Source organism: Nicrophorus vespilloides, unplaced genomic scaffold, assembly GCF_001412225.1.
Source record: "Nicrophorus vespilloides isolate i.1.1-1 unplaced genomic scaffold, Nicve_v1.0, whole genome shotgun sequence".
Classification (NCBI taxonomy): Eukaryota; Metazoa; Arthropoda; class Insecta; order Coleoptera; family Silphidae; genus Nicrophorus; species Nicrophorus vespilloides.
The window spans coordinates 10,533-26,421 of NW_017097953.1; the positions used below are offsets into that span (position 1 = coordinate 10,533).

General features: G+C 33.4%; 2 protein-coding genes and 1 long non-coding RNA gene across 3 annotated transcripts in view; all 3 read left to right on the forward strand.

Moving 5' to 3' along the window:
* The window catches only part of LOC108561404, a 9,031-nt gene extending 6,620 nt beyond the window's left edge, over nt 1-2,411 (forward strand). Inside the window, exon 3 of the long non-coding RNA XR_001891016.1 lies at nt 1,941-2,411. This is a non-coding gene — a long non-coding RNA (uncharacterized LOC108561404). The remainder of the gene's footprint in view (nt 1-1,940) is intronic.
* A 3,505-nt stretch (nt 2,412-5,916) lies between these two features.
* On the forward strand, nt 5,917-6,692 carry LOC108561403 (prefoldin subunit 4). Its single transcript, XM_017919319.1, has 4 exons — nt 5,917-6,039; nt 6,106-6,210; nt 6,266-6,382; nt 6,439-6,692. The coding sequence occupies exons 1-4, from the start codon at nt 6,010-6,012 to the stop codon at nt 6,586-6,588; spliced, it is 402 nt and encodes a 133-aa protein (XP_017774808.1). The 5' UTR covers nt 5,917-6,009; the 3' UTR covers nt 6,589-6,692.
* A 3,437-nt stretch (nt 6,693-10,129) lies between these two features.
* On the forward strand, nt 10,130-14,813 carry LOC108561402 (valine--tRNA ligase-like; the record flags this gene model as incomplete). The annotated part of the gene is made up of 9 exons (XM_017919318.1): nt 10,130-10,372; nt 10,492-10,675; nt 12,272-12,453; nt 12,516-12,809; nt 12,869-13,048; nt 13,102-13,718; nt 13,772-13,996; nt 14,054-14,213; nt 14,483-14,813. Coding segments are annotated over exons 1-9 (2,282 nt in total), but the record flags the coding sequence as incomplete, so codon positions are not given.
* Nucleotides 14,814-15,889: the final 1,076 nt, after the last annotated feature.

Genomic DNA, 15,889 nt, shown 5'->3' on the forward strand with positions numbered 1-15,889 from the left:
TTTTTTAAGAAAAATTGTGTAATTACATTTTATTAAATTGTTTGAAAACTACGAATGGCACATGAAAAATTAAAGAAGTAAATAAAAGCTAATATTATGCGTTACAAAAAACTGTAGTTGGTTATAAACGTAACTTTTCTGGTTAATGTGTAATTCACTGTCAAAGTTTTATTAATCTTTAAAGAAATGTATGATTACATTTTATTAAATTATTTGAAAACTACGAATGGTACATGAAAAATTAAAGAAGTAAATAAAAGCTAATGTTATGCGTTAGAAAAAACTGTAGTTGGTTATAAACGAAACTTTTATGGTTATGGTGTAATTCGCTGTCAAAGTTATAATAATGTTTCAAAAAAAAAATGTGTAATTACATTTTATTAAATTATTTGAAAACTACGAATGGTACATGAAAAGTTCTAGAAGTAAATAAAAGCTAATGTTATGCGTTACAAATACTACAGTTGGTTATAAACGTAACCTTTATGGTTATGGTGTAAATTTGAAAAAGAAGTGTCTTCAAATTTTCATCTATATCTAGACAACCGTGAATTTCATCAATTATATTAAACATGCATATTAAAGCTAAAACTATAGGGAATTGAAGGACTGTAAGTATTAAGTTGTATCTCTTGTAGATTTGTTGTAATTTGCTGTGAAAATCGTCGTAATAAAATTTCAAACATTTGAAAAGGAAGTGTCTTCAAGTTTTCATCTATATCTAGACAACCGTGAATTTCATTAATTATATTAAACGTGCATATTAAAGCTAAAACTATAGGGAATGAAAAGAGTCTAAGTATTAAGTTGTAGATTTGTTGTAATTTGCTGTGAAAATTGGTTATAAGCGTAACTTTTATGGTTATGGTGTAATTCGCTGTCGAAGTAGAACTAATACAAGAAAAAACTTTTTATTGAATTTCTGGAAAACTATAAATGTTACAAGTAAAGTAAAAGATGCAAATAAAAGCGTATTAAATGCTTCAATTACTTTAATTGAGTAATTCGATGCGAAACATCACAATATCGTATAATTAGAACGTTATTATTTATCGTTATAAATTTTACAAACGTTGAAATGTTTTTAGTTTTTAAGTGTAGTTAAGCAAGTTTATGTTATGTATAATAAATGTGCGAAGAAGAGAAGCGGCGCGCAACTGTGTGTTGTTCTATTTGGAAAAATGTTGCTAAGCAGATCCGAGTTTATCCGAAAATAATTTATCGCCGTTTAATTTTAAAAGCAGAAAATCTCACTGGATTTTTTTTTAAATATATATATATATAAATTTCTCCACTTCGTTCTAAATTTAAAACAGGACGATTCTCAGATTTTGTACGAAAAGGGTCTGCGTTATCAGGAGGAAGGATACGTAACTTAACATTTCGTACGCTTTCTCGTCATGATTCTTCCATAGGAATGAGACCGAGCGCGCGTTTCATAAATTTCGCAGGGAGAAAAAGTGAGAGAGTAATTAAGGATATAAACATGTTCGCAGCGTTTCCGGCGCACGGCAAACGTCGTTTGATTTATATCGGCTTAGCCGCGCGCAGAAACCGGAGCGTCGCGACGCTTTAAATACACCCATCCGGATAGAAAATATATATAATTCGTATAAATAAAATTACAAAAAGAAAAAACGAAACAAGAAGTGTATACATAAAGTTACGTAATCTCTATGATATATTCGCCCAATCTTTGGTTATTTATTCGGTTTCTTTTTCTGTCGGATGGAGGAGGTCTTGGACCGGAAGGCGTCGCGTTTTCGCCTAATTTTGTAATGCAACTGAGTGGTTTTGATGTGGCCTGGACGTATTCCAAATCGCTTAATCAAACTCGCAAACTGCGAGGAAGACGACTGCGTTCTCAGGATTACTTCGTGTTTCTTTCTTTTACTCGTCTTTCGAAATAACTTAATGGCTTTTCCTTTCCTCTGTTTCAGCGAAAAAAAGGGTTCCTCTTTTCTCGTCTTCGTTTCACTTTTCACTTCAGTTGGATTGGCTTTGGTGAGGAAATCATTGGATTGCAGATGATGATGATGAGTAGAAGGAGGATGAGGAAAAGCAGCCAAGAAGCAAACATGACCTGGAGTAACCCATTTCGGGACGCCAAACATTGCCCTCGCGATCTCTAAGCTATTTAACAGGAAATCATAATTTTCCGCAAACTCGCACCGTTTTATTTTTATCTACGTTTTGCGCCCATCCCGACCTTACCTACAAAGCCTCGACACTCGATCACATATTTAACATACTTCTTATTTTTGCTCGACATACAAAATATATATATATGTAAGAGAAACTATACAGCAGGCACGAATTTCACTGTTATCTTTCCAGCGACAATTCGACGAACGCATTCCGAAGACTGAAGTAGTTCTTATCTATGCTCGCAAAATATTTACAATTTACAATGTCCAACTCGTTTAGTTTTATTTATTTATTTAATTCCATTTATTATTTATTTCAATTTTCTATTACTCGATAACCAATAATACTATTGTTAATGTAAAACATTCATATTAAAGCTAAAGTTATAGGGAATAAAATAAGTATAGCGTTGTTGTTCCATCTCTTGCAGATTTCTTGTAATTCGCTGTGAAAGTCATGAAATTTTTAGAGTTCGAAAATCAGTTTACACTTGCTTCTATATCATTACAACCATGAATACCATCACTAATTTTAAAGTTGATGTACAAGGAATAAAATGAGTGTAAGTGCAATATTGTATCTCTTGTAGATTTCTTGTAATTCACTAGAAAAGATGAAGTAATGATATTTTTTAGCATTATTTACATTTTTTTCTAAATGTCAATAACTATGAATATCATAAGAAATTTTAAAGATGATTATTGTATCATGATTTACAATTAACAAAATGAATGTAATTGCAAAATTCTATCTCTTGTAGATTCATTTAAATTCGCTGATAAAGATAATGTAAATAATGTAAATACATTTTTTGTCTCAAAAAATTAGTGTAATCAATTCAAATTTTCATCTATATCAGACAACTATGAACTCTATTATTTATATAAAACTAAAATTATAGGGAATAACAGAAGTGTAAGTATTTAATTGTATCTCTTGTAGATTTGTTGTAATTTGCTGTGAAAATCGTCGTAATAAAATTTTAAAAAGAAGTGTCTTCAAATATTCATTCATTGTCTACATACAACATACAACAAAATTAATTATATTAATTAAATTAAAAGTCCGTATCCGTAAAAAACCAAAGTATAGAAAATGTAATAAGTATAACTATAATGTTATATCTCTTATAGATTTCTTGTAATTTGTTTTCAAACATTTTAAAAAAGTGTCTTCAAATTTTCTTCAATATCTAGACAACTGTAAATTTCATCAATTATATTAAACATACATATTAAAGCTAAAACTATAGGGAATGAAAGGAGTATAAATGTTAAGTTGTATCTCTTCTAGATTTGTTGTAATTTGCTGTGAAAATCGTCGTATAAAAATTTCAAACATTTGAAAAAGAAGTGTCTTCAAATTTTCATCTATATCTAGACAACCATGAATTTCATCAATTATATTAAACATGCATATTAAAGCTAAAACTATAGGGAATGGAAGGAGTGTAAGTATTAAGTTGTATCTCTTGTAGATGTGTTGTAATTTGCTGTGAAAATGGTCGTATAAAAATTTTAAACATTTGAAAAAGAAGTGTCTTCAAATTTCCATCTATATCTAGACAACCGTGAATTTCATTAATTATATTAAACATGCATATTAAAGCTAAAACTATAGGGAATGAAAGGAGTATAAGTGTTAAGTCGTATCTCTTGTAAATTTGTTGTAATTTGCTGTGAAAATCGTCGTAATAAAATATTAAACATTTGAAAAAAAAGTGTCTTCAAATATTAATTATATCTAGACAACCATGAATTTCATTAATTATATTAAACATGCTTATTAAAGCTAAAACTGTAGGGAATGAAAGGAGTGTAAGTATTAAGTTGTATCTCTTGCAGATTTGATGTAATTTGCTGTGAAAATCGTCGTAATAGAATTTCAAACATTTGAAAAAGAAGTATCTTCAAATTTTCATCTATATCTAGACAACCGTAAATTTCATTAATTATATTAAACATGCATATTAGAGCTAAAACTGTAGGGAATGAAAGGAGTGTAAGTATTAAGTTGTATCTCTTGTAGATTTGTTGTAAATTGCTGTGAAAATAGATATAATGAAATTTTAAACATTTGAAAAAGAAGTGTCTTCAAATATTCATTCATATTCATTCATATCTAAACAACCATGAATTCTATTAATTAAATTAAAAATCCGTATTAAAGCTAAAACTATAGAAAATGTAGTAAGTATAACTATAATATTGTATCTCTTGTAGATTTGTTGCAATTTGCTGTGAAAATGGACGTAATGAAATTTCAAACATTTGAAAAAGTGTCTTCAAATTTTCATCTATATCTAGACAACCGTGAATTTCATTAATTATATTAAACATGCATATTGAAGCTAAAACTGTAGGGAATGAAAGGAGTGTAAGTATTAAGTTGTATATCTTGTAGATTTGTTATAATTTGCTATGAAATTCTTCGTAGTAAAATATTAAACATTTGAAAAAAAAGTGTCTACAAATATTCATTCATATCTACATAACCATGAATTCTATTAATTATATCAAAAATCCGTATTAAAGTTAAAACTATAGGGAATCAAATGAGTATAAGTATCAAGTTGTATCTTTTGCAGATTTCCTATAATTTTCTGTCAAAATAATGATGAAATTATATGCAAATGATTTAAATTTCTCCATTAATTATATTACACATTAATTTTGAAGTTAAAACTATAGAAAATGTAAGAAGTATAACAATAATGTTGTATCTCTTGTAGATTTGTTGTTAAAGTCTATATAATAAAATTTCAAAAATCAGTGTCTTCAAATTTTCTTCAATATCTCGAAAACCATAAATTCCATTATTAATATTAAAATTGAATCTTAAAGCCAAAACTGTAGAGAATTAAGCGAGTATTAAGTTATTTTTGTAGATTATATAGATTTATTTTAATTTCCTATCAAAGTTGAAGCAATAAAATGTGAACATGGAGACATAAATAAAACAATTCAAGGATCATTATAAAACCAGGTTAAGCAAATTTAGTATTCCAACTTAATTCTGGTAATAAGATCGTCAAAGCTATTTCCCGATGCGTAGCGTTGTAGATCATGAAACAAGCGAGATGACTGAATGCGATGTTGAGCTTGAGTTAATGCAGTTGCCAAGTGTGTGTGTGTTTGAAATTGTAGACTTTTTTTGGAAACTCCATTTTCTTTCATTTGCTCATTCTTTATCGCTGGAATTGTGCGGAAAGCCGTGTATTCCTCTGCCCGCATTTATAATTGCAATTAGAATTCCGCTCGGACTATTACTGGCCAGGCAAACTTTGATCCGCGAGATTTATTTCGCGCGCTCTCGCTGAAATTTATTATTATCCCTTATTCACGCCGCGATATTTCACACTAAATGATTCCATAAATCCTCACAACGCACAATTAACATGCATTTTCTTCACTCACTTAACAAAGCATCATTAAAACAACAACAACAACAGAGTTCTCAAATTATAACTAAGAGTTTTCATTTAAAACAAATATTGTTATTTAATGATTACAATTAATAATCGTTTAATCCGGTTAATTATTATCTATAAATTAAATTTGAAACATCGTGTACATTTGGTTGCCTATACTCCACAAAATTTTAATTTTACAATTTATATCTTATATTTATATCTATAGTAATTATAAACAAATTTGATTATTTAATTGATTAATTCTCACTTAATTTTGATTTTCTTTCTAATTTTCTTAACTTATTTTTAACCGTAACTCAATTTCCATCTATCGGTGTTAAAACAAATTAGACTTGTCAAAAATTAATATAACCTTATTTGTACATGCAAGTGGGGTGTGTGTATTATTAGTAATAAATACTAGGAAATATCCTGTAAATTCTGCAAAAATGTCCTCGAATAAAGGAACTTTCCAACCGGTAAGTAAATCGACCCTAAAATCCAGGCACTAACCAATCAATAACTAACGAAAATCTTGGTTGCAGGACTCAGATGTTCACATCACCTTTGAAGATCAACAAAGAATCAATAAATTCGCCAGATTAAACGCAAGGCGCGAGGATCTCAAAGAAGAAATCAAAGTGAAAGAGGTAAATTGTTTCCTTCCATCCAAATAACGATAATCTAAATTCAATCTTTTTTCAGGGTGATCTTACGAACATCGAGGAAGCCTGTGATGAAGTGGCTCTGTACGATGATGAAGAGAAGGTTCCTTATTTGGTGGGTGAGGTCTTCATCTACCAGGATTGTGAAAAGACACAAGTAAGACTCTAAACTAATTACTTTATAAATAATAATTAATAAATGATGGTTTCAAGGAATGTTTGAAGGAAGCTAAAAGCAAAGTGGAGCAGGAGATCAACGTACTGAAAATGGAGGGCAATAAGTTGAAGGAGATGATGACCGATCTGAAGTCGATGCTTTATGGAAAGTTTGGCAGTCATATAAATCTCGAAGCTGATGATTAAATGCTAGTGCACATTCTGTTGTACTTGTCTGTCCTTTTCCCTCACTTACCATAACTTTTCTTTTTCATTCATTTAAAATAAACACATGAAATAAATAAATAAAGTGCATTTAACATTTGTTGTGTGTTGTCTTCTATCTTTTCTGTAGTGAAACAAAGTTTGATGAATGAACTCCAACATTTATTCAAAATGTACGTTCTTCATTAAATTTGCATTCAGATTCATGATCAAATTCTGTAAAAATCATGGAAATTTACTAGTCCAGTGCTATGACCACATATACTAATGCACTCAGACACAACTTGATGAACAAATAGGAAAACAACGTCTTAGATAATGGCCTGTATTTTCGGAAACATAGGCTCCTAAAAGAATGTTATATATGGATGTTGATCTTAAATATACACGGATTAAAATGAGTACAAATGTTAATTTGTACCTGCAATGGTGTCTTCAGAATTGATTAACAAACTTTGGTAATTCACAAATGAGTTAGGAATATTAACGTTTTCGAAAATGGTCTGTATTTCCGTAAACATAAGTTCCTAGAAGAATGTTATACCTGGATGTTGATCTTGAATATACACGGATTAAAATGAGCACAAATATTAAATTGTAGCTGCAATGGTGTCCTCATAATTGATTAACAAACTTTGGTATTTCACAAATGATTAGGGAAAATAACGTTTTCAAAAATGGCCTATATTTTCGTAAACATCCATATATGTTGATCTTGAATATACACGGATTAAAATGAGCGCAAATGTTAAATTGTAGCTGCAATGGTGTCCTCATAATTGATTAACAAACTTTGGTATTTCACAAATGATTTCGGGAAAATAACGTCTTCGAAAATGGTTTGTATTTTCGTAAACATGAGCTCCCAGAAGAATGTTATACATTGATGTTGGTCTTGAATATACAAGGATTAAAATGAGCACAAATGTTAATTTGTAGCTACAATGGTGTCCTCATAATTAATTAACAAAGTTTGGTATTTCACAAATAATTTGGTGAAAATAACGTCTTCGAAAATGGTCTGTATTTTCGTAACCATGAATTCCCAGAAGAATGTTACAAATGAATATTGATCTTGAATATACACGGATTAAAATGTGCGCCAATGTTAATTTGTAGCTGCAATGGTGTCCTCATAATTGATTAACAAAGTTTGGTATTTCACAAATAATTTGGTGAAAATAACGTCTTCGAAAATGGTCTGTATTTTCGCTTACATGAGCTCCCAGAAGAATATTATATATGGATGTTGATCTTTAATATACACGGATTAAAATGAGTGCAAATGTAAGTTTATAGCTGCAATAGTGTCCTCATAATTGATTAATAAACTTTGGTATTTCACAAATGAGTTGGAGAAATAACTTTTTCGAAAATGCCCTGTATTGCCTTTGAAATATTGCTAACAGATGGCGCATGCTGTCACAAAAATTTGAATATTTATTTTGCGCCTGCAGTGCAGGCATCCAAACACACATATACACTTTGATGGACAAATAGGAAAACAACGTCTTTGAAAATGGTCTGTATTTACGTAAATATGAGCTCCCAGAAGAATGTTGTAGATGAACATCGATCTTGAATATACACTGATTAAAATGAGCATAAATGTTAAATTGTAGCTGCAATGGTGTTGTAATAATTGATTAACAAACTTTGGTATTTCACAAATGAGTTTGGGATAATAACGTCTTCGAAAATGGTCTGTATTTTCGTAAATATGAACTCCCAGAAGTATGTTATAAATGGGTGTTGATCTTGAATATATACGGATTAAAATGAGCACAAATGTTAATTTGTAGCTGCAATGGTGTTCTCATAATTGATTAACAAACTTTGGTATTTCACAAATGAGTTTGGGATAATAACGTCTTCGAAAATGGTCTGTATTTTCGTAAACATTAGCTTCCAGAAGAAAGTTAGATATGGATGTTGATCTTGAATATACAGGGATTAAAATGAGAGCAAATATTAATTTGTAGCTGCAATGGTGTCCTCATAATTGATTAACAAACTTTGGTATTTCACAAATGAGTTGGAGAAATAACTTTTTCGAAAATGCCCTGTATTGCCTTTGAAATATTGCTAACAGATGGCGCCTGCTGTCACAAAAATTTGAATATTTATTTTGCGCCTGAAGTGCAGGCAACTAAACATACAATTACACTTTGATGAACAAATAGGAAAACAACGTCTTAGATAATGGCCAGTATTTTCGTAAACATGAGCTCCCAGAAGAATGTTATACATGGATCTTGATCTTGAATATACACGGATTAAAATGAGCATAAATGTTAAATTGTAGCTGCAATGGTGTTCTAATAATTGATTAACAAACTTTGGTATTTCACAAATGAGTTGGGAAAATAACGTCTTCGCAAATGGCCTGTATTTTCGTAAAAGTTAGCTCTCACAAGAATGTTAGATATGCATGTTGATCTTAAATATACGTAGATTGAAATGAGCGTAAATATTGGATTATAGCTACTATAGCGTATTCATAATTAATTAACAAACTTTGTTGTTTCGCAAATACCTGCTGGCTAAACGTCTTCGAAAATGGGCTGTATTTTCGTAAACATGAACTCCCAGAAGAATGTTAAATATGGATATTGATCTTGAATATACAGGGATTAAAATGAGTGCAAATATTAATTTGTAGCTGCAATGGTGTCCTCATAATTGATTAACAAACTTTTGTATTTCACAAATGAGTTGGGGAAAATAACCCCAATCATGGGCGATTCACGAAAACCGCCAACGCATTAAAGTTTAATAACTTTTTTATTAATTGACCTATTATTAACTTATTTAATAGCAAACAAAAGCGAAAGAATCATTCTTAAGAATTTTTTAATGAATTATTAAAATATCCATTTTATTTAGTGATTTTATCGATTCGGTGCAACACATTAATTATTCATTTCTTTTAATTGTTTGCAAAGAATTACAGTCAAATGATACCAAAACAATGTACGATTACTTTCTGCAGCTTTCATATCCGAGAAAAGTATCAGAGAAAATCAATGAACTGTGGAAACACTGTTTTTTCGAACGTTACTTCCAATTGGATGTTGTTAAAATTACTGTTTTCGATTGGTTATTGTTAAAAATCAGTGTTTTCAAATAGAATTTTGATAGAAATAGATGTTTTCTACTTGAATTTTGATAAAAATTTGTGTTTTCCAATTGAATTTTGATAAAAATCGATGTTTTCCAATTGAATTTTGATAGAAATCAGTGTTTTCCAATTGAATTTTGATAAAAATCGGTGTTTTCCAATAGAATTTTGATAGAAATCAGTGTTTTCCAATTGAATTTTGATAAAAAAGATTTTCGAATAACTCGAAAACTAATAAACTTTTGTATGATTTTATTGCATAATCAAGTGCGGGAAAATATACTAATGCGTGAATACTAGGTACATTCCTCAAATATACATCTTTTGGATCCATTCTATCTAATATCGTTTCCGAAAAAATGAATAAAATATGAGAACACTGCTGTATGAGATAACTTGAATGATGTAATCTACAGGCAACCAATTGAACAGACCATCAGTGATGTAAGCGTTTCGAGGTCGTCGATTAGTAAACATAACCTCCATACATTTGTGGACGAGTTCTTCTTGGACAGACCGAGTGCATGTGATGAACAATGTCTGTGGTGCTCAGATGCGGAGCGTTCGGTGATCGTCGTTCGACGTGGATGAGAGCCATCATTTGCTACCATCGGCATTTCTGCACGGGAAACGCACGTTTCGCCGGTAAAACAGCCGACGAACATCGACTTCTGAATTTAACGTTCAGATGGCGGTGCTTTATCATTCTTCATTTGTTTAAAAACTATAGTTACATTTTGATATTATCATTTATTGATTTGTAGAATTGGCGCAAGCTTATGAACCGAAGGTGATAGAAAGAGTTCCACCGAAAGATGAGTTTTTCAAACCGCCGCTGATTGCTGATAAAGAGAAATTCAATATAATTTTACCACCGCCGAATGTGACAGGAACCCTTCATCTCGGACACGCTTTGACGGCAGCCATCCAAGATGTTCTCGTGAAATGGTAAAAACATTTCAATATTCACTCTTAAATTAGCAATTAATTATCTGCAAATTCTTCACCTAACTAAAGAACTTATGGAAGAGGGAGGAAAATATTCCAATCTGCAAGAAAAACATTAATATTACCTTCTCTCTTTGCTAACAACAAATGATGTGTTGTTCTCCCATCAATGTTATAACAAAATACTCATGGTGTTATAAGAAGTAAACTAATTAATTATTATATTTGTTAAAAATTGTTGAGACCCTTCGTTTGAAAATGAGATCAGTTTGGTAAAGTCCACCAATGTCGTAACAAGTGGGCTGTGGACTTCCGAAATGAATTCAGATTAAACCCGATCATCAACTCCCATTTGAAACTTGAGAAGGATCTAACTTTTGTCAATATCTAGTAACTTGTTAGACGTTCGAAATATCCGAGAGTGCTTTGAGGAGTTGACGGTAGCGACATCTCTGGTACTATTCCATTTCCAAATTACATAACATAACAGATCAAGTTCTAATACATCTTCAGATTAATCCTACTTTATAGATTTAGACTTAAGCGTATTTCTTGCATTTTATTAATATGTTAACAGATCGAAGAACTGACATTTCTAATTATAAGAATTTAATCATTTTTTTAAAAATTAATTTGGTTAATAGCTTTAGGTATACAGTAAATTATTATTATATATTTAGTAAAATTAATACTAGTATAGTTAAGATAACTTGTAACAATTTGTTGATTGTTATTTGTGTTGCATACATATTACTTCAATCTTTGATTTTGTTTTTACTCCCACTAATTAACTTAATCACAAATTATGTTTTTTTTTAAAGAAAAATGAAAAGATCTTTACAATAATTCAAATAATCTTTTATCCTGATCTTTTAACAAATCTTTTCTAATAGTCCAGAATAAAACCTAAGGATATAATTGAATTATTTACGTTTAAAACGGAAACCTGTTACTTTTCATACAAATTTATCTTATTTCTGTGGAAAATTTTCAATTTTAAATTTTTTATTTAGATATATGTACTACAATAACATAGGGTGTGATATAAAAATGTAGACTGTTATGGGCTTTAGCCTCTTTCAGCCTTCTGTTATTAGGTTTTACAAAAAAAAAACATCAACAATAATAGTAAGAAAACAGAGATAGAACACAAATAAATATTAGTAACAATCACAGTGAAGTGACGAAAAAACGAATGTTTTACATCACTGAGGGGGAGTCTTTTTTAAAGTCTTGGAGAAGTTGTATTAGAAGTTGGAGTTAGCGTAGGTGGAAAATTTTCTGTTAGTTTTCCATGTTTTCAATTCTCCGTCCGAGGAATGTGAACTATGTTTTTCTTGTCTGATGAGATTTTTACCGTGCAGAAGCATCTGGAACGTTTTATTGCTGCTCGACCGGGCAATAAAAATGGGGAAGCGCCGATGTTTCGTGCAGGATTTATGCCCAAATAAACGTCCCCCCATACATATCCATTTGAGAGCAACGGAAGGAATTCGCGCGCAAATCGACTCGATTACAGTTTAATTGCGCTAAAAGACAATTTACTTAACTTTTTGCAAATTGCATAACTTTTTTTTTTATATATATTTATTATAGGAATCGCATGAAGGGTGCGGAGACGTCGTGGATTCCGGGTTTGGATCACGCGGGGATCGCAACGCAAGTCATCGTGGAAAAGAAACTGTGGTCAGAGAAGAGGAAAACTCGTCGGGAAATTGGGAGAGATGAGTTCGTGCAGGAGGTGTGGCGTTGGAAGGAGGAGAAGAGCGATGCTATTGGTAGATGGATACATTTCAAATTAAGAAACGGAAATGTATTGTTGTTGTTATTTGGTGATTAGGGAAGCAGCTGAAGAGATTAGGAGTATCTTTGGATTGGGAGAAGGAAGCGTTCACGATGGACGAGCGGCAATCGCGTGCAGTGATCGAAGCCTTCGTCAGATTGCACGAATCCGGATTGGTCTACGAGGCGGACAGATTGGTGAATTGGTCGTGCGATCTGCAGTCGGCGATATCGGACATCGAGGTGGACCATCTGGAAATCTCCGGTCCGACGAACGTGACGGTTCCCGGTTACAAAAAGCCGGTGCGTTTCGGCACGCTCACCAGCTTCGCCTACAGACTGAAAGATTCTGGTGATTTGTTCATTTCTGATTCATGAAACTAGCAATTAGTAACAGTTTATGTTTTGTAGACGAGGAGATTGTTGTGGCGACGACGAGACCGGAAACTATTTTAGGTGACGTCGCAGTCGCCGTTCATCCGGAAGATCCGAGGTATTCATCTTACGTCGGTCGACACGTCGTACATCCTTTCAGTAAAGCAAGCATTCCGGTTGTAGCCGATACCTTTGTTGATCGCGATTTTGGAACTGGTAAAAAAATATAATGTAATTAATTAATTGTTATATAATAAATTTGTTTGTAGGAGCTGTTAAAATAACACCAGCGCACGATCACAACGATTTCGCTGTGGCCAAAGCTCAAGGATTGCCGATCGTCCAAGTGATCGATGAAAACGGTCGCGTTTGTTTCGCAGGCGACTTTGACGGGTTGCCCAGATTCGAGGCGAGGGATGCGGTGATCATCGGATTGAACGCCGCGGGTCTGTTCAGGGGCGTCCAAGATCACGCGATGAAAGTTCCCATCTGCAGCAGATCCAAAGACGTGGTGGAGCTTCTGCTGAAGCCGCAATGGTTCGTCGATTGCAAGGAGATGGCGGTGCAGTGTCTCGATGCAGTGCGGATTGGGGATTTGGTGATCGAACCCGAACAGTTCGAGCGAGTCTGGTTCGAGTGGTTGGAGAATATCAGGGATTGGTGCATCTCCAGGCAACTCTGGTGGGGTCACCGGATTCCAATTTACAATTGCACGAATGGTACGGATACGTGCAAAGTGGTTGCATCGAACGCTTCCGAAGCCAAAGACAAAGCTCACGAAATACTTAAATCTGATGTAATCGAGGTGACGCAAGTGGATGATGTTTTGGACACTTGGTTTTCTTCAGCTCTTCTACCATTTTCCGCCTCCGGATGGCCCGATAAGGTTTCCAAATCAATACGAATCAATACGAATAATTCATTTAATTTTGTAAGCAGGATATAAGCTCGAACTATCCGCTTAGTTTGATGGAAACCGGAAACGATATTCTGTTCTTCTGGGTGGCGCGGATGGTCATGTTAGGAACGAAATTGACGGGGCAATTGCCTTTCAACAAGGTTCTTCTGCACGGCATCATCTGCGATTCCAGCGGAAGGAAGATGTCGAAAAGTCTTGGGAACGTCGTTGCTCCTGAGGACGTCATCGAAGGGAAAACTTTGAAGGTTTTTTTTTGTTCTCTCTTTCTTGCGAATTACCTCTAAATTTGTTTCTAATTAAAGGATTTGGAATGGCAAACGCGCGGCGCCGTAACGTCCGGACTTTTGAGCGAGGAAGAGTGCAAAAAGGCCGTCGTCGGTCAGAGGAAAATGTTCCCGGACGGAATTCCTGAATGCGGCGTGGACGCTCTCCGTTTCACCCTGCTCTCACATAACATTAAAGGTACATTTCATCTCATTATCTACATACTTCTTAATAATCTACACCAGTGGTTCTTAACCTTTCAGTAGTCGCGGTCCTCTTTTCATACAGATATGTGTAAAAAGAAACGCTGATTTACACGATTTGAAATTTAGTAACTAAATTCATTCCACTAAATAGTTATTAGCTTTAAGTGCAGGAAGCAATTGTATAAATGTGATTAACGGCTTTGTTTTTTTTTTTTTTTTTTAATTGATTTTCGTTTTGTTTGTTCGTTTTGTATATTCCAGGTCACACGATCAATTTCGAAGTGCAAGAGTGCAGGACGAACAGGATGTTCGGAAACAAGGTCTGGCAGGCCACCAAGTTTACGGTCAAGTGGTGCGAGGAGATCGCGAAGGTCGGCGACGGCGGTGGTGGTGGTGAGACATCTGGGTCCGACTGGGTCTTCGATCCGATGGACGGATGGATCCTCAGCAGGATGGCGTGCATGGTCGAGCAGGTCGATGCGGGAATACGTGATCACGACTTCCATCTAGCAACGGCGGCCCTCAAGAATTTCCTCTACTACGAACTGTGCGACGTCTATCTAGTGAGTCCATCGATTTTCATTCTTTTTTTGTTGTTGTTATATCCGTTCAATTGTTTAATTATTTGCAAGAATCGCTCAATCAAAAAAAAAAAACAAATTGCTGTCGTTTCCATGACGTTATCCCAAATAACCATGGCAACGAATTGAATACTAAATAAGAAATCTGAATGTTACGTCGAATAATTATCACTGTTATCCGGCTTTTCCGATCTAATTGTCGAAGTAATTTTAGTAAAATGAGATTATTAAACTAATAGCCGCTAAGTGATCCTAACTAATACAATTACCGTCTAATGACAGAGTTTGGAACTCTCCATTAGTGATATACGCCAACTTTGCTCCATTTTTCTTCATCAATTTTAACCAACACTCCGTTTCGAAACAATTCATAATAATAATGACAATGTTTATAAAAAAAAAGTAATAATCATCAGATACGAAATAGTTAAAATTACGCATGATTCTTTACTTGAATACATGTCCGCCTGCCAATTTAAGTCATCCAGTCCATTCTAGAATTCTATAACGCATGCATAGACTATACTAAAAACAATGTTACTGTCCAGTTTTATCTAGAATTACATGATAACCACGCATGCTAATTAGAACATCGAATACTTAAATTAAAGCTGAACGTCTCACCTTTGCCACGAGCCTAAATGCAGCTTTCTGCTGTTATCCATTCGTTTGTTATGAGCTGTCTAAAGTGTCACTGTTGAAAAGGAGCGTCTTCTGCGTTTTTATTAATTTCAGGATAACCACGCATGCTAATTAGAACATCGAATACTTAAATTAAAGCTGAACGTCTCACCTTTGCCACGAGCCTAAATGCAGCTTTCTGCTGTTATCCATTCGTTTGTTATGAGCTGTCTAAAGTGTCATTGCTGAAAAGGAGCGTTTCAGCTTTCTGCTGTTATCCATTCGTTTGTTATGAGCTGTCTAAAGTGTCATTGTTGAAAAGGAGCGTCTTCGCGTTTTCATTAATTTCAGGATAACCACGCATGCTAATTAAAACATCGAATACTTAAATTAAAGCTGAACGTCTCACCTTTGCCACGAGCCTAAATGCAGCTTTCTGCTGTCATCCATTCGTTTGTTATGAGCT